General features: G+C 34.4%; 4 protein-coding genes and 1 long non-coding RNA gene across 5 annotated transcripts; 1 reads left to right on the top strand and 4 right to left on the bottom strand.

The window, feature by feature from the left end:
• Positions 1–5: 5 nt before the first annotated feature.
• Positions 6–1,216, bottom strand: LOC131001891 (probable UDP-arabinopyranose mutase 5). The gene has a single exon (XM_057928525.1). It carries the CDS (start codon positions 1,214–1,216, stop codon positions 170–172), a length of 1,047 nt encoding a protein of 348 aa, XP_057784508.1. The 3' UTR covers positions 6–169.
• Positions 6–3,190, bottom strand: LOC131001892 (uncharacterized). Its single transcript, XM_057928526.1, has 3 exons — positions 2,855–3,190; positions 1,421–1,550; positions 6–1,347 (listed from the first exon to the last, which is right to left on the bottom strand). The coding sequence occupies exons 1-3, from the start codon at positions 2,966–2,968 to the stop codon at positions 1,328–1,330; spliced, it is 264 nt and encodes an 87-aa protein (XP_057784509.1). The 5' UTR covers positions 2,969–3,190; the 3' UTR covers positions 6–1,327.
• A 1,294-nt stretch (positions 3,191–4,484) lies between these two features.
• LOC131001893 (uncharacterized) lies at positions 4,485–5,133 on the top strand. Its single transcript, XM_057928527.1, has one exon. The coding sequence runs from the start codon at positions 4,572–4,574 to the stop codon at positions 4,983–4,985; it is 414 nt and encodes a 137-aa protein (XP_057784510.1). The 5' UTR covers positions 4,485–4,571; the 3' UTR covers positions 4,986–5,133.
• A 4,483-nt stretch (positions 5,134–9,616) lies between these two features.
• LOC131001894 (uncharacterized) lies at positions 9,617–11,233 on the bottom strand. Its single transcript, XR_009094055.1, has 3 exons — positions 10,821–11,233; positions 9,932–10,003; positions 9,617–9,817 (listed from the first exon to the last, which is right to left on the bottom strand). It is a non-coding gene; the product is annotated as an uncharacterized LOC131001894 (long non-coding RNA).
• Positions 11,234–17,713: 6,480 nt separating this feature from the next.
• On the bottom strand, positions 17,714–21,083 carry LOC131001895 (probable serine/threonine-protein kinase PBL25). Its single transcript, XM_057928529.1, has 5 exons — positions 20,628–21,083; positions 19,935–20,128; positions 19,655–19,838; positions 19,162–19,550; positions 17,714–19,049 (listed from the first exon to the last, which is right to left on the bottom strand). Exons 1-5 carry the CDS (start codon positions 20,734–20,736, stop codon positions 18,240–18,242), a joined length of 1,686 nt encoding a protein of 561 aa, XP_057784512.1. The 5' UTR covers positions 20,737–21,083; the 3' UTR covers positions 17,714–18,239.
• Positions 21,084–25,409: the final 4,326 nt, after the last annotated feature.

Consider the following 25,409-nt stretch of genomic DNA (forward strand, 5'->3'; position numbering starts at 1 on the left):
AGATGTGAACAATTAAACTACCATTTGAAAAACTTGAACCACACAAAGAGCACAACAGTTGAAGAAGGTAACATCATTATCCCAACACCTCTATATTGAGTTTGTTAAAGAGCAAGTAACAGAACTCTAAGCAGTGGAACCACAGATTTTAAGGATACCGAAATAGAATCTACTGAGCTCGTACGCGCTTCCATAGTTTCATCCACTCCACCATAGTTGCAGCTGCGCTGCCAAATTTAGGATTTACGGGCCCCAGGCGCTCCTTCACGGCTGCAGCTATCTCAGCCACACAGTCCTCTGCTGTCACAGACGTTTCAGATAGCCGCAATGATTGGAAGAATGGGACAACATCCTCCATAAGCTTTACGCCTTCCCACTCTTTCTTCAAGCTCTCTATGGCGTTGCCTCGCTCCTGCCTCCACACATATGGGAGCCCACTCTTCACGCCAAGCCTCAGGTGGTCGCAGATAACCTTCACACACATCCCGGTCCATATATCTTCGACTGTTTCCCACCTCAGATTACCTTCCTTCGCCAGCCTAAACGCCGGTGTCAGTGCAGGTCCGACCAACTCAGTGTTGAAAGCGATGTTGATCCCACTCACAGGCAGCATAGACCTTGCTGGTACTGTAAGAACTGCATCAACGTACCTAGTATTCTTCAACGATGGCTTCAGGGCCTGCGTAGGTGCATCAAAATCTGCAAGATTGAGCCACAGCCCACACGAAAGACCGCATTCTACTCCAGTACGTAAGCTGAAAGGATAGCCCCGGACAAAATCAGCCCCCTCACAGTAAGGATCATAGAGAGTGTTGAAGAAAAAAGGAGTAGCTGGGGTCGAGAGATTGATGATATGCTGGGATACAGGATCGACCAACTCCCCGTTGCTGTTTTTGGCAGGGACACAGTCATCATCAACTGAGATGATATATTTTTTACGCGATACAAGATAGCCAAAGTAGCGGCAAGCATAGCCAGAAAAAGAAATGCCACCCGTTGACGAGCCAACAACTTTATCTATGTCAGACTTTGTATAGACATGCAGGTTGAATCCACCAGGAATCACAAGTTCCTCTTTTAGGTCGGGATCCTTGACAATTATTAGGTGAAAATGGGAAAAGAATGGTCTCCATGCTTCCATGAATGATGTAAGATCAGACTGAATAGCACCAATGACAATGTCCACCTCATCATTTTTAATGGTAACCTCAGCCATTATTTCAGGATTCTAGTAAAGCAACAATCGAATATCACGAGCAATTTCTCAGGTAAAGGCTAGTTTTCAGCTTTCATTTATAGCTTCACAATCTCACAAAGTCAAACAGCATCAAAATCTCTCAGAGCATCCTGCCAGGAATTGGGAGATAATTTATGCACCAGTTGAAATCAAGTAACATGGTTTATTGACATAATAACTTACTAGTTGGAAGAACAGGAATCAGAGGTTGTCGGATATTAAGTGATTCAATGAAAGAAAGGACTTCTTCTTTCCCCGTTGCAATAAATAACTTCAAAATCTTCTCATTCAGTTTTCCAGCTAATAATATCCTCTAAGAATGAAAAATAAGTTTTAGGAAGAAAGTTCAAATTTAGCTAAGATGGTAGAAATCAAATGTAATACAATCTCTCTCTCATGGAGGACAAGAGCAACATTTCCTGTATTTTCATGAATAAAACTTATATACACTAAACTTAACAAAGAATAAAATCATCATAATGGACTCAAAAAAAAAGAAGTCATCATAAGTTCCAACTTCAGGTTCGCTGAGTTGTTTCTCAACACATAGAAGTTAGCGATCATAAAGAATCCAGTCACATAACATAATTTCTTTTAAAATTTAATTGTTTGGTGCAACATGTAGCTTTGTTTAGGGACTCTGCCAAGTGTTTGAAACTGTAGAGAAAATTGGAAAGCACTGCTGCTCCTTTCAAAGTAAAAACTCCCGAGTATTACAATTACAACTGCATCCAAACATATCAAAGTTTACTATACCCATCAGAAACTAGAGAAGTCAAGTGATAAAAAAAACATAATAGATATATTAAAAGAAAAAGCACTGTTGTGTGGTCACTTTCCAAACACAGTTGTGGATGAGCTTGAGTATTAAGGTCAGTTCGTATCATGTTATGCACCACTAAATTTTGACTTCTACTAGACTGATGGATGTATCAGAACAAGTAGAATTAAGTGGAAACTGAATAAAAGATACGAGAAATGTAAATCTAAACTCTGGTTTGTCAACAGTATACAGATTTCTTAGCAGGAGCTCATCACATTTTCAATAAATAACAAAGCAAAGGACAGCAGTGCAGATGCACTCGTTTCTAGTCGCACGCAACATGTTATTTCAGTGAGTGTTTCAACACAACTTAAAAAACCTTAGATCATAAATAACCATTTTGGCAATTATCGCTTCTAAAATTTCAGGAATGCTTTTAGGCAGCATAAAAAATCTACGGAGCTCAGCTAACCAATCCGATGCTTAACATTTTCAATGATGATGATGATGATGACAATTACCTCAAAGTTCACTTAAGCTAAATTCATCAGCATAACCAAACCAGACTCATTTCCACTCCTCCCTAACAATCTTATTTGCACTAAAGATGACAAATATTTAAAACAATGCTCACAAAAATTAGACCCAAATTCACACACACAGAAAATAAAGATGGTCAGCAGAACTCAACACCACAAACTCACATCGGAAACAAACACTAATTCGTAAGATCAGCACAATCCCATCTCAAAAACCCGAAAAGGACACATAAAAATTCTCAGCAATTCAAAAAATTTCTTCACACGCCAATGCAACGCAGATGTACAAAATCCGTAGAGATTATACAGACATACCTCCAAGAGATCGAGAAGAATGTGCTCGGGGACGAAGGAAAGATCGGAAATTCGAGAGAAATTAAGGACAGCTGAGTCAATTGCGAGTGAAAGAAGAGTGGGCGGATTTCTCATTCATATACGGATGGATCGTGCTCTCCGCGACTCTTGCGCTCTATTTCTCTCTCTCCTTCCAATTTAATTGTGTTTTACTAATAGAAAAAATTATGGCTTGAGAGAGAATTAATGGTGCCATGTTCTCACCGTCATCTTCAAACTTTCCCTTTTGCAATTTTATTGGAAGTGGCTGATTTTGACCGGCACATAACTATTAGGAAATTCAAGAAAATTAAAATACGGCCGACCATGCTAATCGATAAACACGGAAATTTATATGAGATGCTTCAAGATTTAAAATTTGATATATCCAATTTGATTTTTATTAAAATTTGTGAATCTCATGATCCGAAAATTATCTCTTTGGATGCGCTTATTTTACATGATTAGTTTTAATACACGAAAATAATAAAATTAATTTTTTATGCACATAAATAAATTAAAAATTTGAGATATTTCCAGTGTCATTGATTGTTTCAATCATTTGAAATAATTTTGTTCGCAAATTCTTGGGTGAGGTTGATCTCACCCTATGAGACGGGTCGGGTGGGTCTGGACGCGGGTCTGGCGGGTCAGGGTGTGGGATGGGCGGGTCTGAAGTCGAATGTTAATATATATAAAACTGTTTCCCTATTATGACAAAATAGGTTGTGGTGTAGTGGTTGGAGAAATTTTCTACTTTTTAGTCCACCCGAGTTCGAAACTTCTTTGTAGCATTTCTTGTGTTTCATTTTTTTTTGAGTTTTTTCCCTTTTTTTTTAATTTTTATTTTTTGCTTATATTGAATAAATGTAAATACTTATATTAACTATTGATGTGATGAAAAGTAATGTTCAAAAACATTACATTTCTTCATGTCAATAATTACTTTTCATTATAATAATAATTACTTTGAATGACGTAGAAAATAAATAGAATATATAAAAAAAATAATCAAATAATAATTCAAGTAATCATTGTCTTGAAGAAAAGTAACTATTGATATGATGACATGTAATGTTTCTAAATTATTACATTTATTAATGAGAATTTGTACTTTATTTCTTTTATCAAGTAAATATTATCATAATAAAAAGTAATTATTGATATGCACAAATGTAGTGTTTCAAAATTATTACATTTGTTGTAGTTATTGTCGTTGTAATGCAAAGTATTTATTGTTGTAATAAAAAATAATTATTATTATGAATGAAAGTAATGCTTTTGAAATATTACATTTCTTCACAATAATGTTTATTTTTATTGATAAGTACTTTTAATTTTAGTTATTTGCTAAAGTAATTATTTTTGTAAGTAAAACTAAGTATTGATATGAATAAAAATAATGTTATTTTTACTCGTTAGTACTTTTATTCTTAACTATTTGGTCAAGTAATTATTGCCATAATAAAAAAGTAACTATTCAAGGTTTAGGGTTTAAGGTCTAGTTTTCAGGGTCTATGGTGTAAAAAATATAATATAGTATATTAAATGAAGGTAAATACTTATATTAACATAAGTATACATTTTTTTTTTTTTTTTTTTTTTTTTTTTCGTCGACCAAATCTGCTATTTCCCGCCAAATTCCGCCCCCATCAACACAAATTCCCATCATCGTCACAGCAGGCAAAGCATCCCTACAATGGCAGAGCAAGAGGAAGGAGAAAACCCTGCCTCCATCGACGAGCTGCACAAGCTCGAGATCCCGACTCGCCGAGTCAAGAACATCATGAAACTCGACAAGGATATCAACAAGGTCAACTCCGAAGCCCTGTTCCTAGTCGCCTCCTCCACCCAGTTCTTCCTTCAATTCCTCGCTGAGAAATCGGCGCACGCCGCCGTCGAGAAGAAGAGAAAAACTGTAACAGTCGAACACATTCGAGTTGCTACCAAACGACACCGTCCGACTGCTGATTTTCTGCTCGATTCTCTCCCGATGCCTCCTCAGCCGACCGAGAAGAATCCACCGGGGGATCGTGCTAAATCGCGGCCAGATAAGAAACCCGTTCCTTTCGCCACTCGTTCAATTGATGCTTTCTTTCAAAAGACTACTTAAAATTTCTGTTCCTGTTAGGGTTTGATCGTGGAGGGTGTAATATAATTGAAAAATTATCGTGCTAGGGGATGTTGTTGGTGATACTCATTTCGAGTTGTTTCTATAACTATGTCGAGATAAAGTTATGGAAGTAGTTTATTCAATATTATATTGCTTACTCTGTTTAACTAAAAAAAAAAAACATAAGTATACATTTGTGTTAACAAATGTATATTTTATACTTATTAAAAGTAAATATTTCTATTAGGGTTTAGGATTTATTGTTCAGGGTTTAGAAAATATTATACTTTATATTGAATGAAGATAAATATTTACATTAACATAAGTATACATTTGTGCTAAGTGCTAACAAATGTATATTTTATACTCATTAAAAGTAACTATTGTCTTAAGAAAAAGTAATTATTCATATGAAGAAATGTAATATTTCAAAATTATTACCTTTTTCACAAAAAATGTTATTTTTACTTACGAAAACTTGTAATTTTAATGACTTGGTCAAGTAATTATAGTTGTAAGAAAAAATAATCATTGATATGAATAAAGATAATCTTTTAAAACAAATTAAATAAATGGAAAAAGAAAAAATATATAGAAAATGTTGAAAAGAAAAAATTAAATAAAAAAATAAAAGAAAATAAATAAAATGCTTTACTAAAGTAATTATTATTGTAATAAAAAGTAATCATTGATATGACAAAAATGGGAAAAAAAATACAGTATAAACATAATAACAGGAAAAAAAAGCAGAGGGAAAAAAACGCAATAAGAAACACAAAAAACGCTAATGCAAAAAGAAAAATAGAAAAAATGGAAAAACACACACACACACACAAAACACAAACAGAAAAAAAATGCAAAAAGAAACACAAAAAACGCATATGCAAAAAAAAAAAAAAAGAACAAAAGGGAAAAAAACGCAAAAAAAAAAAAAAATGAAACATAAAAAATGCTATATGTAAGTTTTGAACTTTGATGGGTTAGAAAATTAGAACTTTCCTCAACTACACCACACTTGATTTTAGAATTTATAAGGAAACACTTTTTATATACTAAATGCAACCCCAGGCCCGCCCATTCCACGCCCTTACCCACCAGACCCGCGCCCAAACCCACCCGACCCGCGCCCCGACCCGTCTCATGGTATGAGGTCAACCTCACCCAAGACCAACTCAATTTTGTTAGATTTTTATAGTATTGAAAGTGTGAGATTAAAAAAATTCTTATCTTGATATAAAAATATTTTATTATACATCTTATCAATCATATAAAGTAGATGTCCCCTTAAGACATGTGTTGCACGTGTTTACAAATTGTGTGTTGTTGTTCAACCACACTGTGGTTAGCTCCATGGTGATTAATTAAAAAATAAAACTCATTGAATATAATATACAATTAATTTAAATAGTAAAAAAAAATTGAGACACTTATGCCCTTAACTTTAAACTTATCAAAATTAGTAGTGTAAGTATATGTATTTTTACTAATTTGTCAGACACATCTCGGGAAGGCCTCTGTTTACTCCGAGTGAGAGCGCGAGTGCTTTGTAGTTTTCTTTTGCAATGCTTGGAAACTTTCTTATGCGAAGCAGATTATTTTTGCCTTGAGTGACAGTGTGAGGGCTTCGTAATTTCCTTTTACAACATTTAGAAACTTTCCTTATGTGAAGCAGATGTTTTTGGTAAAGATACATAGTGAAGATCCTCATGTATTATCTGGCGTGTGGAGCAGCTTAGTAAGATCTTCTTGCCTTTTTTCATTACCTGTTCGTTTAGAATATTTCTCTTAAGGAAATATTCACCTAGCGATGCATGGTAACATATCTAGGGTTCCACCGGTACACTCTATATATGTGTTATTGAAGACTCACGTTTTCGCTGCGATTTCTGAGTCTTATTTTCATAGTTGTCTCACTTGCATTCTTTGTGCTTGTGGAAGATAGGTTGGTTCTCTCTTCTATTTACAATAGTTGAGTTGTAATCTGTATTGTTACCGGAATCGTCTTAGAGTTTATCCCTATTTTTTTGTTGGGGTGTTGTTGAGTTTCGATACTCGCATCCAAGCAAGTGCTTGTTTCAAGCATTGCTAGCTTTCACCGTTGGTATAGATTTGGAGAGTTGCTTGGGCATATGAGTCGGTTCTTGTGTAAGTCCTTTGTAACTCATCTTTAGGCAGTGGAAAGTTTCCTCTGGGCGTGGCCCCCATACGTAGTTGTGTTATCACCGAAATGGGTAATCAATCTTGTGCGTGTGGTTTATTATTTTACTTGTTGATTTCTACATTATTCGATTGTGTGTGTGGTATCACTACGAGTTCTTAGTCATTGGTTTCTCACATAACACTGCAGTATAAGTTTGATCTTTTTCAATTGGCACCAGAGCAGGTTGCCTATTTTTCAAGTTTGATCCCGGGATTATAAAAAGATTTATCTCCCAATGGCCTCTCAGAAATAATGAGGTTCTATTGTTCGCCCTCCACTTTTGGATGGAAACAACTTCGCTTATTGAAATATGTGCATCATGTCCTTCATAAGGTCTTAGGACGAGAACGGGTTGACCTCTATCACCTCTGGCTAGAGTCCTTTAGTTTCTAAAGATACTGAGGGCAATATCAAACCTAGAGGTAAATGAATTGCTAGAGAACTCACCGCCTCAGGAGCTAATAAAAAATCTCTTAATTTCATTTAAACGACGATTTGCATGGAGGTTTTCAATTTGCTCTGGATGTGTGGAAGTGCTAAGGAGACTTGAGATATTACTCAAAACACGTACGAATGAAACACTCGTGTCAAGAACTTGCACATTCAACAACTCACTACTCAATTTGAGATGCTTAGAATGGATGAGAATGAAGACATCACTGAGTATCACTCCAGGCTTCTTGGTATTGCAAATGAAAGTTTTTCCTTTGGTGAAAGAATACAAAAGAGAGACCTTAATTTTTGAAGATGTAATTATTGTATGTTGTCAAATTGTTGTGTGAGTTTGTTTTGTTAATGTTCTTGAATTCATAACCAGCTCGATAAACTAAATCGCTATTGTTGGTTGCGAATTCGAGTTTTAAAGCTCGAATTGACAACTAGTTGTCTTGGTTGTGAATTTGAGTTATAAAACTAAAATTCACAATTCAAATGTAGATTGGTTGTGAATTCAAGTTTTAAAGCTAGAATTCGCAATTAGTTATCTTGGTTGTGAATTCATGTTTTAAAACAATAATTCAGAATCCGAGTTTTAAAATTAGAATTCACAACTAAAAATAATCTTGGTTGTGAATTCGAGTTAACAAATTAGAATTCACAACTAAAAAATTAATGGATAATTTTAAATATATATATATATAGGAAGAGGTTCTAATAAAAACCTCTTTTAACATGAAAACTAGGAACCACATTTTAGCCTTTAAAATTTAAGATCTAATGGTTAGGATTAAGTTGGATTAATATCCGCCTAAAATGGGTTGACTAGCATTAGATTTCCGTCTTTTTTTACTTTTTAATTAGGCTAAGGTTAAAGTTGTCTTTTAGTAATTATTTAATTAAACCTAGATTGCATAGTTAGTCGTGTGTTTTTAATATCTGCCTAAAATGTTTCTACTTTTCGTTTTTAATCTTTTATTTTATGTTATTAATTTTCTCTTATTCTTTCTCCAAGTGTTCTTTATTCTTTCATACTCTTAATATCAATTATTATTGAAGACAGTTGTAGTGTAATTTTTCACGATGAGCACTCAAGGTATTTATTAATTTAGTCTTATTCTCAGTTTTAGTTGATTAATTTCATTGATTTATTTTCAAATTTTTTTTAAAAATGATTTAAATGTTGATTTGATTTTTAGGAAGTTGTTAATTTGCAGTGTTAATTATTATTCTTTCAATTGTTGTTCATAATTTATATGAATTGCATAATCAAATTATGTAGTTGCTTAATTGCATGACAAAAAATGTGTTTTGCACAGATGAATATGTAAACTGCATAGTTCAATGTATTTGTTGCATTATGAAAGATTTTAGTTCATACGGATATTTTAAATGCATAGTTGAAATAAAGGGTTAGAATTGAAATTGTAAATGTGTATTAATTTTAATTTCGTAATTGGGATTTAAAATGAAGTGCATAGTTAAATTAGTGTGTTGGATAATTGCATATTTTAACTGCATAGTTGGATTTAAAATGCTTTTTTGTGTATTTGTTGGCTGCATAGTTAAATTAGTGTGTTGCACATTTGAATATGAAATTGCATGAGTCATTGTATTTAGTTTTAAATTTGTATCTGAAATTTTGTTGCATTGTAATGCATATAATTGCACAGTTATTTTTCACATTTGCATAGATTTCTGCCGATATTGCACAGATGCAAACTAATGCAATCATAGTTTTTTTGGCACATGATTTTCTTATTGCACATATTTTATTATTATTTATGTTTAATCATATTTGTTATTGCTTATAGAATCTGTGCAACTTGATTTGGATACTACGGATGTTTAAGATTTTTACGTGCTTGAATGTGTAGATTCATTGAAACCTAAAATTGGTCAAACATTTGATACTCTTGAGGATGGTGTCAATTTTTTCCATGCATACGCAACTGCATGCGGATTCACTATACGTAAAAGTATGCAAAAAAAAAAAGAAGCAAAAGATGGTAGTGGTACTGTTATTTTACGTTATATGATGTGTACCCATGAAAGTTCGAAAGATGATGTTAAATTGAAAGATGTTGATCAAGGTTCAAAGAAATAAAAGATAAAACGTTTGTCTTGTAGAGTTCCTTTCCTTTATTTTTCATCCTAGTAGCTTGCACACACTCATCGATAATTGTAGCCGCATTAACTGCACAAATACAATAATAAAAAAAAAAGTTCATATTTGTACATGAACCATTAAAAATGAAATGCACAAATACAATAAAAACATAAAAAAAATAAGTTTATATTTGTATTATACCTTGGGCATCATCAGTTTCAAATCGCTCATTACTAGGGCCATCATTTTCTTTATGTTTTGAGCTACTCACATCTGTAATGTAACCAAATTTAAATGCATATTTAGTTTTAAAAAATAACATCTAAATGATAATATTTAAAATTATAAATATTTTACCTTTCACACGCTAAATCATATATGCAATTAAACAAAACAATGATTAGTTGCAAATAAAAACTAATAAATCATACAAGTGCAATTGTGCATTAATGAATCTGTGCATATAAACCATTAATATTTGCATCCATGTGCGCATCTATGCATATCACCACAATAAAATGTGTGTTCTTTCTTGGTTATTTTCACATCTATGCAACTCCATCCAACATCTATGTAACAACTCATATCATCTATGCAATTTTACATCTAAGCTCCATCCAACATCTATACAACAATTAATATCGTCTATGCAAATGACATCCTAAATAGTTGCTCCATTACCACAATCTTTGCAATCAAATGCATAAGCAAATCAATATTTAATCTCTAAATATTTAAAATCCTAAACATCTATGTAATTTCACATCTATGCAACAACACCAATCATCTATGCAGATGAAGTCTGAAATTGTCAATACATTACCACAATCTATGCAATCAAATGCAGAAGTAGAACACGCAAAAATTGATCCTAAAAAATTAACAAATATCAAGAATCTATGCAATTCGATATCTTTGCAACACCATCCAACATCTATGCAACACCAACTATCATCTATGCAATTAAAATTCACAATGATTACTCCATTACCACCTTCTATGCATTTTAACAAAAATGAACAAAAATCGAACATCTATGAACAATATCCAACCTCTATGAAACTAAACTTCGAAATGGTTAAGCAATTACCTATTTTGAATCGCCTGAAGAAAAATCGACTTCAGCAAAAATCTGTGCCGTCGCCTCCTTGTACAAATCGGCTAGCCTCCGCCGCCGCCTTCAACAGATTTGTCTTTGCCGCCTCCTGCTAAAGACCAACGAGAATATCACCGCCGCCGGAAAACTTCGTTACCTTGCACAGATCGGCCGCCGCGCCTTCAACGGACTCTCCTCAGCCGCCGCACCTTGCACAGATGGGTCGGCACTCCTTCGACTTGCACCGTTTCGGCGACCAATAGTTTCGATCGCCGCCGCCTTCAACAATCTCTTCTCAGTCGCCGCGTGCTACAGACCGACGAGAAGAAACTCGCCGCCGCCGAAAGCTCCGTCTTCTAACAGTTTGGATTGGTGTATTCTAGGTGCATAGCGGCGTCTGAAACCCTAGATGAAAAGTGAAAAAAGTGAAACTGAATTGGTAATTAGAAATTCGTGAGTAATTGTTGGTAATTAGAAATTGGTGAGTAATTGTTAATTCTAGTATTACATTTTTACCCTTTCAATTTTAATTACATTTAAATTATTAATTAAATTGTGCATCTGTAATTTAATCTTAGCCATCTATTTTTTCTAAATGAATGGTTTAGATTAGGTTCCTAGTTTTCATCTTAAGGGGGGTTTCTATATTAACCCCACCCTATATATATATATATATATAGGGAGAGGTTCAAGAAAGAACCATAAATAAAAAAAGAACGGAGAACCATTTTCAGCCATTCGATTATCAAGATCTACGGTGGATGTATCATCTTGTTGGATGAATGCAGATTCTCGGTTCGAATCCTGAAGTGAGCAATTTTTTTTATTTTTTTGAGTGCATTAATTTTAACAGCGAATGCATTAATTTTTACAGTGAATGCATTAGATTTGATGGTTCTCATGTTCTCACAAATAATGTAGTTCTCTCTAGAACTACACCCTATATATATATATGTGTGTGTGTGTGTGTGTGTGAAGAATAAAATAATTAGTGTAGCTAATTTTTAAACTTTTTATTTCAGTGAATAATTTTTATTTTTGCTATTTTAGTTTGGACATTTTTAAGTCCACTCAATTATAAATATATGTATCCACTCAACGACTTGTTTCTGAATTCGCTTTGTCCTATATTAATAATTCATAATAATAAATTATAATTTCTCAATATGTCAAATAACTTAAAAAACAATCATCATTTTTTTTTTGACATGTTTAATAAAGCATCTTTAGTTGACCGTTTGCCTTCATATTAAACAAGGCAAGCAGCATTAGTACTAACCTTTCAATTTTGTAATTTGGTAATTTGAATTTGAAACTTGACATTTAATTTAACATACTTTAACACAAATACCTATTATACAGAACGGATCACATAAATTCAGAATCCAATAAAGATAACAATAATAATTACTATTATTTAATTTTTAATTTACCATGTTTGATCGATCGCCAGTGTTTATATAAATCATAGAAGAAGAGAACTCCACTTTCATAAAAGTTTTCACTCAAATACTCATATTTCTCCTACATATATAGTCACTTTTGCAAAGGTACAAATATATATAATACATCGATTTCAATCCATTTTTCTATTAAATTCTTGACTTTTTTCTCATTCGTTTTAAATTGTTTATGATGATTTGTGATTATAACATCAAACATATTTGGTTATCATTTACAGTTTTTGAAGCAATTAGAAGATACAAATTAAGGTATGTTCAGTTTCACTAATTATTACTGCTATTGTTACTTGTAATAGTTTCATTCATTTTCGTATAGTACAGATAATAATTTTCTTACGGTAAAATTGATGACAAATATTAATTTAAGCTGGAGAAAATAATCTAAGAACACGATGTTTGAAATCACACAGAAAAATTGTTTTGGTAAAAGTATCATCACATCACATTTAATATTATAAAGTAATTTCATATTGTTCATTACAACAGTTTTCTTTGTATTAAATGACGTCACAAATCTGCACATAATGTATATTGGTAAAGTGAAAATTAACAGAAAATTTGAACTGAGATTTAAATTTTAGGGGTAAATGAGAAAAAACTTCAAATAATTGATATTTATATATATTTATTCTTGCGATATTTTTGAATCTGAGAAGAGATATATGGAGCGAGGATCACCCCAAAATTCGACATCATCTTCATTGGAACAAAGCAAGCTTAGTTCAATAATGCCTCATTTTCTCTCGCCGCGCCAAATGGAAAAACGACCAAGGTACAAATTCAAAAATCAAAATCAATCAATCTGCTTTCTAAGTAAATATAGCATTTCTACGATAATCGCATAATATTTTGCACATAAATAGCTCACAAACCTCGCTTGTTTGTGTAATTACTCGTAAATTATGTACCACAAACGTAATTCAATTGGTAAGACGTCTTTTATTTATCATTGGAAAATAAGGGATAACAAAAATTTATGCCTTTAAATGTCTCATTTCTTTTCCAACATTGGACACAAAAGAGAAGTTCACTACTTTTCCTTCCTTATTTTCACTTCAAGGATGAATAATATTATCCCTCCATTTTTGGTGTAATAATATTATCCATCTTTGAAGTGAAAATAATGAAGGAAAAGTGGTGAATTTCTCTTTTGTGTCAAATATTGGAAAAAAAAAGAGGCATTTAAAGACATAAATTTTTGTTATCCCTCATTTTCCAATGATAAATTTATCCATCAAAGTAAACGCACCATAAGAAAATGCTGGATAACAAAAATTTATGTCTTTAAATATCTCATTTCTTTTCCATCCTTGAGCTAAAAATAAAGAAGGAAAGATGTGAACTCCTCTTTTATATAAAATGTGGGAAATGAAATTAGGCATTTAAATGCATAAATTTTTGTTATTTATCATTTTCTCATGATAAATTTATCCATCAAAGTAAACGCACCCTAACCAATAAATTGGGGGTTGAGTCACCATAGGTAAAATGAGAAATCATTATTAATTCTCTCTCTTTTTTTAAACAAAAAAAAAAAACTCTACCTGAACAATTTTATTATAATATTCATATATTTTTTATGTTATGTAGAATTGTAGGAGCAGAAGAGCATACATCCTATCTTGCATTATTGACTGGTGCAGAGAGCCCAAAAGCACAACAAATAGGCCCATCGTTTCCAAGAGCTCAAATATTTGTAATTTTTTAATCTGATGCCAATTATTATTATTATTATTATGATGATGATGATGATTGGATCTATCTATGAGTACGCAGCCGTTCGAAGATCCCGGTGCCTGTGCACAACAAACCTATTGGGCGCCTAATGTGATGCACACAACTCTTGCACCAATAAGGTAAAAGATATTTTATCAAAAAAAAAAAGGTAAATGATATTTTGCAAAATATAAATAATATATGTAGCGTTTTTATATGTATTTGGTATACATATATAAATTTAGTGTAAAAAGTAGTCATGTTATTTGGTAGCATAATTGATAAATACTAATATAATTTTCACGTGATTTTTTAGATCGTTGGCAATTCAAGAAATTCGACACTCAACTTATTTGTCTAGCGGCAAAATCTACGAAGGGTCAACGTTAAAGGTAGGTATTTATGTGTGTGTGCGCTTTTGTATAATATCATGTACTCACATCTATATCACGTATAGCTTGAATTATTATGCTATAAATATTTAATTTCATTTATTGACTAATTAATTTAAGTGCAGAGAAAAACGGTTTGTGAAGACGATATTACTCCAAATCCTAATATTTGGAATTTTACTCAAGAATATAATTCAAGCTATCACGGAAGCGTTAGGTAAAATTTAAAATAATTATCATATTGAAATTTACATATATATGTAACCGCTGCAGCTGCGGATATTAGAAAAAAGAACTCATGTAAACAATTGTAAATTTTAGGTATTCATTGTACGATGAAAGGTATCAAGCACTTGGACATCCTGTTGATCCACATTTGCGTATGTTTAACGAAATCTATGGAAAAGGTAATTTTATTTTTCCAAAAATATTGTTTTTACGAGTCAGTAAAATTATACTATATTGAAAAGTAAAGATTTCAAATTGAATCAATTTCAAAATTGAGGAACAATTTTATAGTGATAATAAAATTGAAAGTTTATTTGTAAATTTTATTTTTCCTTTTTATTTCATTTTTCTCCATCTTCTTATTTTCTTGTTTTATTTATTTCTAAAATCGTAAAATTTGACTAATTATGAAATATTTAATATTCATATCGAATTAAAGATAACGTAAGAGCTTTAATTTGATACTCCTTTCGTTCCACTATTATTGTCATAATTACCATTTTAGATTGTCTCATTTCCATAAAAGGTTCCCATAGTCCTATTTATAACATCTTAATTTCCTTTTTGGGTTGCCATTTATAATATCTCAATCTCAAAAATAAAACAAATTATTTTATCAATTCTCTATCTCTCTCTTTATTTACTTTATCTTCATTTAATTTTTCCACTACTCACTATCACTCTCATCATTTATTTTATTTACATTTCCTTAATTTGTGTGTCCATTTTTTTTGAGACGTAACTCTTCAAAAAAGGTTTAAGTCCAACAACTTTTAACTAATTACATCTTCTTCTTAATTTACGTGCCTAAAAATTTTGGGACAATAATAGTAGAACGAATGAAGTATATTTTATGTAAATATTTGATTTATAATGTAAAGGTTATATTTAACTAAAAATTAAAATTAAAAAAAAATCTCTCCTCTCTCATCTTTTTTTAATAAAAATCTAATTTTTAAATTTTACTTTTATTTTGATTTTCATTTTTAACCTTTTTTTCCTTTTCGTAATATCAATTTTTATTATTGTGAGTTCTTCTTGATTAATTAATTTATTATATTTATAAATATGATAATTGAGCTGGTATCAAATTTATATAAGTATAAGATTACATAAAAATATTTTTTGTGCATTGCACGAGGTGAAAATACTAGTAGTAATATAAACCAAGATTTCAATTTGAAATCAATTTCAAATTGATTTCAAAATTGAGTGACAATTTTGTAATCAAATTGAAGGTTAATTTATTTGTAAATTATATTTTTTCTTTTATCTTTTTATTGTTTTATTTTATTTTATTTCTTTCTAAAAATGGAAAATTCAACTAATCATAAAATAATTAATATGCATATCAAATTAAAGATCACGACAAGAGCTTTAATTTGGATGTAATATTTGATTTAAAATGTAAAAATTATATTTATTTAAATAATAAAATTTTAAAAAAATCTTTCTCCTCTCTCATATTTTTTTAATTAAATCTATTTTTTTATTTTTTTTATTTTTATTTTTGGTTTTTCATAATATCAATTTTTATTACCATGAATTCTTTTTTATTTTGTTATTCTTTTTAATATTCAGCTAAAATATAATCAGTTAAAATAAATTATTTTAATATATCATATACTAATTGAATTGATATTAGTTTTATATAAATAAAAAATATTAAAAAATTTATTGTGCATGATACGGGATGCAAATGCTAGTCATATATATATATATATATATATTTGACCCATTTTTTGTTATGATTATCAGGCAATGCTGGATTCTCATAGGAAGTGCATTTTTCTAAGGAAAAATGTTTCTCTTCATGTGCAGATACATGAAGAATGAAATTATCGAAGTCTATCTAGGATATGATAGTTTCTTTTTTTATATAAGAAAATATACAGTTCTGTGTAGAACATTCTATTTTATTTGCTTTTTGAAGTGATTTTTGAGTTTGAACATTCATGAACTTAAATATGTTTATATAAGTTTTGGAGATTCAAAATTGCTGTTGTATTTTATTTTGCTCGTTCCTAATTTAACGTATGATTCAAATTAATTACTAGTATTGATACTAAGTTTTTTCAAGATATATATAGGGATGGCTAAAATAAGTACACTTCTTAAGATATAAAATAAGAATTATTTCCAGCCCTTAGATCATCAAGATCTACGGTTGATTCATCATCTTGTTGGATGAATTCATGGTCTTGAGTTCGAATCCCAAAGATAACAAAAATTTATTTTTCGCAATTCATATATTTATGCAACGAATTCATACGTATTCTACATAAAATTCATACATTTTTTTAGTTCTTATTTCTTATTTTAAGAGGTGCTCTCACGGTAGTCTTTCCCTATGTGTGTGTGTGTATATATACATATATACGTGTGCATGCGGTGGGTTTGTACGATTGCTTTCATTGTAACATTTCTTGGATTTCCCATAAAAACTCTTGAAAAGTAAGTAGTGGCGATTATTATTAATACTCCTTCCGTCCGTGATATCATTTCCACATTTGTCATTTCGGTCCGTCCGCGATATCGTTTTCACTTCCATTTATAGAAGTAGGGTCCACAAACTTTCACTCACAACAATAACAATATTCACTACTATCTACTACTATCCACCATTTTTCTTAAAACCCACGCCGTCCACAATATGAAAACGATATCGCGGATGGAGGGAATATTAGTCAAAACAAAAGTTTATTTGGAACCAAATGCTTGATTGATTATTAAGGAATGTCCAAATTAAAGAAGTTAGATTTATATGGAAGCATGCTTTATTAATTTTTAGTAATGGTAAATAATTTAGTTCATGATCAACCATCAAGATGAACTAACCAATGTGCAAATATTAAACATTAATATTTTTACTTACATATATATAATCTTATATGAACCCTCAAATAAATAAATAATAAATAAAATAAAATATAATTCAAAGTTTCCCTATATCCGGAACACATCGAGATCCTCTATTACACTACGCTGGCCAAATTGTTGCATACGGAATAATAAAAATTACGAATTAAACTTCAACCCTCGCTTGTTTTGTGGATCATAAATATGCACATGAAACACGAAGCATAAATTTTGCAAGAAACGATCCAACGTCGTTTTCAAACTATTATATATGAAGAGAAAAAAAAAAGAAAAAAAAAAGTTTCAGCATGCTTTCAAGCTGCTGAACATACTACTGTTAAGGTAATTCACATATTATGATTCACATTATATAATGGAATCAAAATAGTACTTAAAATATTTACTTGCATGTTTCACTTGAAAAAACCTAGCAAAAAAAAATCTGTGAAGGAGAAAAGGAAAAAAGAGTAAAAATGTAGACTGTTCATCAGTATACCTCAATGCCCTATAACATAAGTGTGTGTGTGTGTGTGTGTGTGGATATCCTTAGCTTGAAGAGATCTTGATCTTCCGATGGTGAAATATATAAGTGTTTTGATCAAATTGAGAACTCGAAATCATCACCTACTTGATGTTCATCTCCTCCATTCGTCTTCGCCTTCAAAAAATATAATCTATGAAGAAGCTAAGATGCATCCTCCGAGATTTCAATGTTGCTTAGCTTTTCCACATTTTTTTGTGCATGTCGCCCTCGATCAGTACCCGTCGTCGTCCGAACTCACGCTGCTGCCACGACTAGGACGTTGTTGCTCTCTGCCATCCCAGTTTTCATCATCACTACTCGAGCTAAATTGATCGTAATCATCTTCGTGATCATGAGGCTGTTGAATGGGAGGAGGAAGAGGCTCGTCGTCTGATGAGCTGCAGCTGCTCCGGTTACTCCTTGAATCCGGGGGAGTTTCGACCTTGGAAGGTTTCTTGTTATCTGAGCGGTTCTGCATCTTCATGGATTTCTTGTTATTGCCTTTTGACTCAGATGTCTTCATGGATTTCTTGTTATTGCTTCTTGAATCTGAGCGGCTTTGCATCTTCACCGATTTTGTTGATTTGCACCGCGCCTTCTCCATGTTCTTGCTCGTCTCCTCAGCATCTGTACCATCAGAACTCTGATCATCATCCTCGGAGCTATAATCAGAGTACTGCTCCTGTTTGTTAGGCTTGTCTTGTTTTTTTACTTTTTCTTCTTCGTCTTCTTCTTCTTCACTATCTGAGGAAGTATCATCGTCATGTTTATGACCGTCATTGCCACCTCCACCTTGGCGCGAGGATGCTGCCTTCGACAACACAGGAGCAAGATCAGGAACGGGTGCCTGAGGAGGTGCCATTGCCAGGAAGCTAATTGCAGCTGATATGTCACTGATGAAGGGGCGCGCTATCGGCTCCTCCTGCAGGCACATGGCTGCGATTCCGACTGCTTGGTTCAAGCCCGTCACGGGGAACCCTTTCCTGAGAAGAGGATCCGCCATATCCGGGAACTTGGACGGATCCTTGAAAAGCGGTTGTGCCTATTCAACATATGCAAAGGTTAGGTCCAGTGTGATTAAATTTTCATGTTGTAGAAACAAATTTGACAGAATAGCAGTTAGATGAAGAAGAAAAATGAAATAGCAGACTTACCCAGCTAACTAAGCTTTGCTCGTCCGGTGGCAGAGAGGTGTCCAAGGCCTTACGGCCTGTGATGAGCTCTAGCAGCACTACGCCAAAGCTATAAACATCCGACTTCACTGTCAGCTCGCCGTTCTTCTCAAACTCAGGGGCGCAATATCCATTGAAACCCGTCATCACAGACATATGCATCTTGTTGCCACCCTGCACGATCTTGGCAAGCCCATAATCCGAGAGCTTAGGATTTTTGGTCTCGGTAAGGAGCACATTTGAGGATCTCAGATCGCGATATATGACTGTGGGGTCTGCCTTCTCGTGTAGGTACTCAAGCCCCGATGCAATACCATATGCAATCTTCATTCTCTCACTCCAGTCCAATGGTTTTTGCCCATCATGACGGTCTGCACAACACAAGCACAACAAAATGCACCATTTCAATCTAATCTATCACACAAAATAAACATACAATGCAGGAATATATATAACAATTCAAAGTGAATTTTACCAAATAGAAAGCTCTTCAAAGAACCGGATGGCATGTACTCGTACACCAAGTGCCTCTGCTCTCCTTCGCCACAATATCCGACCATCTTGACTAGATTTGGATGGCGAAGGAGACTCAGATTTGAGATCTCAAACACAAAGTCCTTGCCTCCGGTATTCCTCTCCAGTTGCCTAACAGCAACAACCTATCGACACATGGAAAGACAACAATACATCAAACATATCCTGAGCAACGACAAGCGGAGAAAGAAAAGATCGTCTGGTTGTAGATGCAGCCTTACCTGTCCGGTCGATTGAAGCGTCCCCCTGAATACTTTTCCGAACCCTCCTTCGCCCAACAGACATTCTTGACGAAAGTTCTTGGTGGCAGTGGCGATTTCGCGGAAGGTGAAAGATTTAACTGAGGTATCTTCAAGTTCTGCTGCATTTCTGCTATCTTCTAATGGATCTTGATAATGATGATGGCTATTATTTACTGCAAATGAAGAAAAAACACGGTTTCATGCCTAAATTCTTCAAGTATTAAGCTTCCATAAACAAGGAAACATAGCTCAAACTTGTTTTTTGCAATCCATGATGTGTAGAATCCTAATCAAACGAATGCATTATTTGCACAACTGCATAAAGGGAACGCCAATGGTACACCATACAACATGAACAACATCACCAAAATGTGACAGCATCAACATTGAATATATCTGCCAATCAGTACACATAAACACACTACATTTTTCGCACCAAAGCATGTCAAATTGCACAACTGCTCAACCTTTTCGCTATTACATTTTTTGCACCAAAGCATTTTTCGCACCAAAGCATGTCACATTTTTGCATGGCCTAATTGGTGGAATGAACGTCGAGAATTTGAATGCCAGCAGTACTTGTATACGAAGCTATCATTGAACGTACAACATTATCATAATGCCCTTTAAATGATTGAAAAATGATGTATATAGATGCAGAGAAATTGATACCAGGAGGGGTAGTTGGTGGGGTGAAATTTTTAGGCTGAGCTACGAGAATATCATTGTTCTCCTCCTCGCTGTCTTCTTCCTTGTTTTGAAAACATGGGAAGCAACTCATGTCGTCAAGATCCTCACAACTTGACTCTCAAAACAAATCGTTGCTCCTTTGCACCAATTAAAGGAGCACCAAAATCCTGTCTTGAAACCGTCAAATTTCCCCTCCAAATCTTCCTCCTCCAATCGAACTTGTTGCCTCTATCTTGAACTCAAATGGTGGTTACAGTTGAAATGCGTAAAAGATTTGATTTTTCTTTCACACGAGAAGCAATAGAGAGATAGAGGTACGGTGTGGGGTGGGGTGAGGCGAGGGTGGGGGTGGGGTGTGGGTCCTCCACACCAGAGCAGAATGAAGGACCCCGAAGAAAGGCGACAATGGCAAGAAAAGGTGGGAAGGTGGAGGAAAGGAAATCATTTGGAGAAGAAGAGAAATTGCTAGTTTATTGGGAAGCAACATTTTCGTTGGGTGGAAACTTTTCCTTACAATTTGCTCATTTCGCACCGGAGAAATTTGAGGACGTTTCTGTGGAACGTACTCTCTTCTCTCTCTACTTTCCCTTTTTGACACACACACACTCTCTCCGTCTCTCTCCCTTTCAATTGCAATTCACAAAATTTATACTCCATATACATACTAGCTGTTGCCCGTCACGGAAAATCTATTTTACATTATAATTTATAATTATTTTATAGTAAAAGTATATTTCATCCGTCCAATATATCATTTTCACTTTTGCTATTTTGATTCGTTCAAAATATCATTTCAACTTCCATTTATAAGGGTTATTTGTATATAATATCACGAACTTTGCCCGAAATTCATTTTCCCACGATCTTTAAAAATTCCATTTTTCATCAAATATTTTGAAATTTGTTCAATTTCCCCACGATTTTTTTTTCCAATGACCGAAAAAATGACATAGCAGTGACGTGGATTTAATTTTACACGTAACACTGTCGTGGAATATATATGAATTTTAAATTACACATATAATATTAAATCATAATAAAAAGCCCTAATTTCTTTTAATTTCTCATTTTTATCGGGCAAAAGGAAATCAAAGATTGCTTTTGGCGTTAGAAAAAAACGATTGCTTTCCTTTCCACCACCTCTGTCGAAGGGTTCCTCTCCAGACCAGTGTTGAAGTCTTCGTGTCAAGGTCTTCCAAACTAGTTCCACTGATTGCTGGCGCCGATTGCTTCGTGTTTTCAATCTTTCAAATCAGTGCACCGATTGTTAACCCCGGTGCTTCGCCCATTGGTGGCGCTGATTGCTGAAACGGGGGTTTTAATGTTTAAATTGAAACGCATCATTTAATTTATCGAAATGGTGTGTGCCGGCGAGCCACATCAGCGCCTCGTCGACTCCGGTCATCTGAAAAAAAATCGTTGGAAAATTGAAAGTATTTGATAAAAAATAGAATTTTTAAAGATCGTGGGGAAAATGAATTTCGAGCAAAGTTCGTGATATTATATACAATTAACCCCATTTAGAGCATTGGTAACGCACCTACATAATCCACCCTACTCGAGTAAGGGTGAGATCGTTTAGGGCGTTGCAGCATTGAGTCACCAGAGGGCTACACGTTCCATCGTGTATGCCTGATGGCCTTCAAAATTCGGCGCATGTTTTACACGCGCCATATTTAAAAAAATAATAATAAATTCGAAATTCGAAAAATGTGGCAGCTTTGACTGCCTTGATTTTCGGTCCTTTTTTGACCGTTTTATATATATTTTTTTCTTTTTTCTCATCTTTATCTATTATTTTCCTTCTTCTTCTTCCTCACTTTCTTCCTTCAACTTCAACTTTCTATCTTTTTCCTCCCTCTACAATTTCCATGGATCCACAAAACCCAAACTACTATGATCTAAATTGGTGCCCCGATCTCTCCGGTGACTATCATCCCGATATGGAGGGATGTAACTTGGGGGATGATCCTCCAACCGGTGAGGAGGAGCCACCGGCAGCCCATAGTGCCGCCAAATCGAAGAAATGCAGCTGGAGGAAGGAAATCGCCTACAAGATCAAGCATGACAAGCAGGCGCCGGCGTCGGTGGAGGAAGAAAGGACTATCCGTCATACCTACACCCTCGAGGAGACGGACTTCATCGTCCAAATTTGGACGGAGGAGACCAACGACACCATCCGTGGGGCCGATCAAAAGGGGGAGGTGTACTGGACACGGATTGTCGATCGTGTCAACCCCCTCATCGGCGCCAACCTCAAGCACCGCCAAATTCAAGGGCACTAGGCCCGAGTGGCCCGAGATGTGCGGCTCTGGGAGAGTATTTGGGTGGAGACGCGCACCCGGTGGCCTTCCGGCCATTCTGACGATATGCTCTGGGACAAGGCCCAAATCCTCTTCAAAAGTTGGAGCCCAAATAAGGCCACCTTCAACTATTGGAACACCTGGAAAATTCTCCGTGTCAATCACAAGTTCAAGTCGATGTACCTCGAGGGAGACGTGCATTCCTCCAAGAGGACAAAGACTACAGAGGAGGGCGGCTTCACCACCTCGACGTCAGGCAAAGAGATCTCGTCTTCCCGGTCGATTGGAAATAAGGCGGCGGCGAGAGCGGCGAAGGCGAAGGGAAAGGGGAAGGCGGCAAGCTCCGAGCAACCATCGAAATACAAAGAGGCATTGGAGCGGTCCGACCAAAATTTGAAAAAAAATCACCACCGAGTACGCCAAGAAGAACGAGCTCAAGGATAAAGATCTCCTGCTCAAGGAGAAGGAGAATGAGCTCAAGGAGAACGAGCTCGATATGCAGCTCCTCAGCTTGGATATGACGCATATGAGCGATGCACAAAGGATGGGACACGAGTACATAGTCCAAGAAATGCTCAAGCGTCGTGGACTGATCTAGAGTTTTTATGTAATTTTAATTATGTTTTTAAGTTTTATTTATTTTTTTATGTAACTTTTAGGATTTTTATTTTAATGGAAATTTAATTATTAGTAAAATGTGTCATTTAAATTTGAGCAATTAAATTTAAATGAAAAGCATACAAATCAAAACTAAAAAAATCATGTAGGTTATCATGTAACCCCAATGCGGCATCTTTACTCAATGTGGTCCCCCTCTCACCAAGTAAGCTATCATGTAGGCTATTATGTAACCCCAATGCAGATGCTCTTATAACAATAGTGTCCATAAATTTCGAGCACATAAAATATTATACCGAGCACATAAACCATAGCACGAGAGCATAAAAGAATTAATCGGAAAAATGTCAGCTGTTCTTTGTCACCCATTCCTCTACTGGCTCCGGCGTCCAACATAGCTGCCCCGATGGTGGAATCAGTTAGGCTACCAGGTAAGAATGATAAGAGATAGATACATTGATGCGCTGAAGGTGAGCCAAGATGGAGGAAATTTCTGCGGTGAAGCAACAAAATAGAAGGAATAATGGTTTTTTGCGGGTGAAGGGATAATTCGCCCAAGGAATAATTCTTTTCTACACCCAAGGAAGAAATTACAAGGAAAAAGAGGAAGAGTAATTAATGTGCTGACAACTGATGATGAAATTGGGGTTACAAATTCAATGCATTATTAGAAATGGATATTGGGCCCATTTCTCCCTTAAAAGGCCTTGTAAGGGAGAGGGTTGCCTCACCATATAAAGTGGCTCATGCCACTATCTCCAACCAATGTGGGACACTTTAACACACCCCCTCACGCGCAGCGTGGACTATCCCACACGTCATCTGTTGACAACGATATTTGGAGGGCCATCATTGGATTGGGTTGGCTCTGATACCATATTAAAAATGGATATTGGGTCCATCTCTCCCATAAAATGCCTTATAAGGGAGAGGATTGCCTCACCATATAAAGTGGCTCATGCCACTATCTCCAACCAATATGGAACACTTTAACAATTAGTCATTTAGTTATTGATGAAGAATCTTTATCCTATTTTAGATTTCAATCAAAATTGACATAATCACTGTAGTTTTTGTACAAGAGCAAAGTGTGCTTCCAAGAAAAACTCATTTAAAATACAAATGGATATTTATGTAGTTAACCGATAGAGTGGATATTTTTGGGATACAACTTCACAAACTTGGGTAGTTTTATATAATTCCAATTATGGGAAGTTCCAAGTTAGTAATAAGGTTACCTCTATAGTGGGGAATTGATTTTCAGGAAGTAAAGTTGAGATAGCAAACAAAAGAAAGCAATTTCGTTTTCTTGAATAGAGCCAACAATGATGGATCCCTACAATAGTTGATGAACGCGCGCGTGTGGATCTACATGGTTTGAGCTCGCACAGCACGAGCGCGTGCAATGGATGCTTGTTGTGCGGCTATGCATGTCCACTGCGTGGTTTTCAAGCTATAATTTATTTATTTTTGAAAAATTTGATTGTAATTTGGTGTACTTTTATCTTTTTGCATTTTTTTTGTTCACAACTGTTTGATACTTTGTAATTACAATCATGTATATATTTTTAAGCGTTAAGGTGTAGATAGGTCCCTGTAGTATTGGCCCCTATAGCGTATTGCTCTACATACTCACTGTGTGTGCAAATTAGCCCCTAAAGTTCAAAAAATCGTACACTTAAACCCTCTGACCAAACGTCGTCCGTCAACGTTAGTGATTTTTTTCTTAATTCAAATTGTAGGGCCCACCTTCCTTTCTTCTTCTTCTCTAGACTTCACTCTCTCTTTCTCAAAAACTCTTGCCGAAAATCTAATCTACCTTTCAACCGTATACATCCCATAC

This window comes from Salvia miltiorrhiza, chromosome 8 (assembly GCF_028751815.1).
Source record: "Salvia miltiorrhiza cultivar Shanhuang (shh) chromosome 8, IMPLAD_Smil_shh, whole genome shotgun sequence".
NCBI classification, from domain to species: Eukaryota; Viridiplantae; Streptophyta; class Magnoliopsida; order Lamiales; family Lamiaceae; genus Salvia; species Salvia miltiorrhiza.